The sequence below is a fragment of the Peromyscus leucopus genome, chromosome 8b (assembly GCF_004664715.2).
Source record: "Peromyscus leucopus breed LL Stock chromosome 8b, UCI_PerLeu_2.1, whole genome shotgun sequence".
Lineage (NCBI taxonomy): Eukaryota > Metazoa > Chordata > Mammalia > Rodentia > Cricetidae > Peromyscus > Peromyscus leucopus.
In genome coordinates this window covers 71,815,832-71,819,698 of record NC_051086.1, presented here as the reverse complement: position 1 = coordinate 71,819,698, position 3,867 = coordinate 71,815,832, and the positions used below count along the sequence as shown (strand labels likewise).

Genomic DNA, 3,867 nt, shown 5'->3' with positions numbered 1-3,867 from the left:
TGAGTGCCTTTAGATCCTGTTTCCTCTACAGAGGGCAGACCTCCATTACCAGTCAAGCTCTTCTCATGCTACATTTGAAAAACTGTGTATGTGTGCGTGCGTACATGCATGCGTGCGTGTGCGTGTGTGTGTGTGTGTGTGCGTGTGTGTGTGCGCGTGTGTGTGCGTGTGTGTGTGTGTGTGTTCTCCCTCTGTGTCTTTCTTAACTGTCTCTGCCTCTGTCTTTCTCCTGTCTCTCACTATCTCTCCTCTCTTTCTCCTCTCTCTCTCTCCTCTCTCTGTCTCTCTCCTCTCTCCTCTCTCAGTCTGTCTGTCTGTCTCTATTCTCTGTGTCTCTCTCCTCTCTGTCTCTGTGTCTGTCTTTCTCTCTCCTCTCTGCCTGTCTCTGTCTCTCTCCTCTTCAGCTGTCTGCCTCTCTGTCTCTCCTTTGTCTGTCTGTCTGTCTCTGTCTCTCTGTCTGTCTCCGGGATTTAGTGGTTTAAGAATCCCCCCCAGGAAACACTCCCTTCTCCCAGTTACCCTCAGCAGTTTCATTACTTTGTCTCACCCACACTATACATCCATAAAGCTTTCCAAAACACTCCAGCACAGAATAAAAGAGCTAGATGGTCCTAGGTTCAAATCCCAAGTCAGCAAGCTTTGATCTCGGGCAATTTATTCTGCTTGTCTTGGTTTCCTCATAACGCTAAAGTGAAGTGTGTCACGGTGTGTACTGTGGCTGACGACTCTGAGCTCTTATGTGGTTATCAATATTACTGTTGCTAATCGCTGCTTCAGCTAAACTGGAGCAGAAGCTGCCTATAGTTAGAGCAGAGATACAGCCCTTCTGGGTGGGTGGTTGATGATGGATATTGTGCTTAACCGTGGGTCACAAGGTCCTTTGGTGAAGGCCAACTTGAGGGGATCCAAATATTTACATATTATTTGAGAGAGTCTATGAATAAAAGAAGAGGATGGATGAGGCCCCAGAAAGTCAGAGGGTTCTGAGCCTGGCTACAAGCTCTGGACTAGAGAGACCTCCAGGTCCTCAGGCTGATGTATGGCAGCATTTGGGAGGGACCAACGAAAGAATATATGAGTCAGTGAAATGGGCTGATACACACAAGTCACAGTGACTGCTAACGGCTCCCGTCACACCTGTTGTTCCAGGACCCCAGAAGGGACTAGCCCAAAAACAGTCTGGTTGGTTTAGGGGTTTGTGAGGCCGAAAGATGTTAAATGGGCGTAAGTGGCCTGGACTGGGAGGGCTAGTCATCCATTAACATGGAGAAAACAGAGGACAGCACTCTGCTGCTTGTGGTCAGTTTACGTATGAAAACAGCACTGTCCTGCTTTCAGGAGATGCCCGTGGGAGCAGAGGATGGGGGGGTACATTGTCTCATAGATGACAACACACCCTAGCGACTCCTGCTCCATGAGTCACATGCAGGCGTCTCTTTCACTGTTTTATTGTGCGTCTCCCAGGTGTCACCTGGAGGTCAGTGTGTTCTCCCGGCAGAGCCCTAGCAAGGTCCACCACAAGCAGCAACCGGGACAGGCTAAACGGACAGGAAGCCGAGTTCTACAAAAGCAGTCAGGAAAAGAGACAGACGACAGCCCAGGGACGCCAGCAGCCTGAAAAAACAAGCAGTGAGGTCAGGAATCACACAGTGCAGCCATCTGAGGCCGTTTCAGGATGTGGGCCATCCCCCTCACGGTGTAGACCACACGTTGACCCGCGTCAGTAAACCGATGGTTAAGTGATGAATCACGAAAGCCTGGAGTCATTAAAAGAAAGGTAAATCTGTTCAACACAGCCAGTTTTAAGAGTATACAGGAGAAAATGCTACACATCCAAGCAACTGTACCATTACAAACAGGAAGCAGATGGAGTGAAAGTCCTTCCTTAAGGAGCTGGATAAATGGAACTTCACCCAAAAAACCGTATTTGTTTCCTTTTTTTTTTTTTTTTTCTTTTGCCTCTGTGTGGTGGTAGCAGGAAAGCAATAAAAATGGGGAGAGGGAATAAATGGGGACTTAGCGTTTGTCCTTCCATTAAAAAAAACACACACACACACACAAAAATCGTCCAGTTGCCCTCCAGCCCAGGCGCATGCGCGCGGGCCCTTCAATCGTCCTGGCTCTTCCTGGTGACTCGCCCCGGGTCGTGGCTCCTGGCCAGCATGTTCTCCAGCCGCTGGCAGTGTTCACGAAGCTGCTTCTCCCGGGGCAGGAGGAAGGTGAGCACCTTGTTGCGAACGACGCCCCGGTCCTCCTCCTCCCTCAGCCGCTGCTTCACGCGAGCAGCCTGCTCCTCCTGCTGGGCCAGGACGCCGTTCATCTCGCAGAAGGCGTCCTCCAGGTAGCTGATGGCCTTCAGAGCCTCCTTCTTGAAGTCCTCCAGCTCCCTTTGCACCGCGGCCACTTTCTGCTGCAGGATCTCCAAGTCGGCTGGTAGAGGGAGGCAGGAGGGCCATGAGTGAGACAGGGAAAGGTCCCCAGACTGGAGCGCACTCTCCACCATCTTCCTGCCCTGTAAGGTATTCACCTTCATAAGGATGGACCCTGCTTGAAAGAGGGCTTCCATCATCTCCTCCTACAGAGAGGAAGCCAAGAAACCAACTGAGTCAGTTATTTGGGGGCTAGAGGCGCTATCATTTGGAGTGGCTAGACCCATCTCGATTGTGACGTCAGGGCCCGTCAGCCAATCAGAAGGAAAGCTCCAGTTCACTACTTTGCATACTGCAGCTTCCTTGGTTGAGAACTTAATAACTGTGCTTGCTTCCCAAGTCTAACTCAGAACCAGAGTCCAAGCGTTCCTTTAATCCCAAGGGCGAGCTAAATCCCAGAGAGTGGGAAAACACTGGCCAAGACAAGGTAGACCAGGTCAGGTTCACAGACTGCCGAGACTGCGCAGCTTCCCACCCCACAAGGAGCACGGGCGGTATTACAGCCTGGTATCTGGGCTTCCTTCAGCCTCGCCAGTGAGACAGGGTCCTCATAAGAGATGATGGCCGATTCATAGCTCTAAGGTGCTAAAGGAGTATTCTAATCCCGAGTCCATATCCTTCAATGATGCCAGGATGGTTAGATGATCTTCTTGTTGGGATAAATGTGCTTGCATAAAAATGAGCCGTTCATATTTATTCAGTAAAAACTTCCTGAGTGCTGGCTGGGTTCTGGAACTAGGGGACGAATGTGAGTAAGTCCATGTTCCTCAACATATCTGGATGGTGGCAGATAAGAAAGGGGGGGAAATGTAGATGGGTAAATCTTGTGTTTTTGCCCGCTTACTCTAGTTTCTAACCACATGTGGCTCACAAACCTCTGCTTTTGCAGATTGCAATCTCTCGCCCAGACCTCCCTCCAGGGCTCCAAACATAAACATCTCCCCAGTGACCAGCCTCGAAGCCAATCCTTCTAGTGCTAGACAAATGACCTCTTTACCCAAGCTGGTTCCTGCTCTGCTGTCCTACAAATGACCCTAACTGGGGCAGCAGCCATGACAGCATCTGGTGCCATGGTCTGGATGTCTGTCCCCTTCCCAATTCATTTTGAAGCTCTGTCATCCTGTCAGTGTTGAGAAGTGGGGGGGGGGCGGCTTTAGGAAGCAGCGTGTAGTAGACAGATGTTGCCATCTCCAGAGTGGGTCCCTTTATCAAAGCCTCTGCTTGGCCCCTTCCTGTGTCTTCTGCCATCTTTGCCTCTCTGCTGTGGGTACCTTCCACACGGGGTGGTACAGCATGAAGGTCCTCACCAGACACCAGCACCTTGGCCCTGGACTTCTCTGTTTCTGGAATTATGGTATTCTAAGGAAATAAATTCTTTTGTAGATTTCGCTGCCTCTGATATTTTATTTGTCACTGCAGAACAACACAGAGGGAGCCT

At 50.4% G+C, this 3,867-nt stretch overlaps 1 protein-coding gene across 1 annotated transcript; it reads right to left on the bottom strand.

Moving 5' to 3' along the window:
* Positions 1-1,432: 1,432 nt before the first annotated feature.
* On the bottom strand, positions 1,433-3,367 carry Ccdc182 (coiled-coil domain containing 182). Its single transcript, XM_037201343.1, has one exon. The coding sequence runs from the start codon at positions 2,567-2,569 to the stop codon at positions 2,108-2,110; it is 462 nt and encodes a 153-aa protein (XP_037057238.1). The 5' UTR covers positions 2,570-3,367; the 3' UTR covers positions 1,433-2,107.
* Between the last annotated feature and the right edge of the window lie 500 nt (positions 3,368-3,867).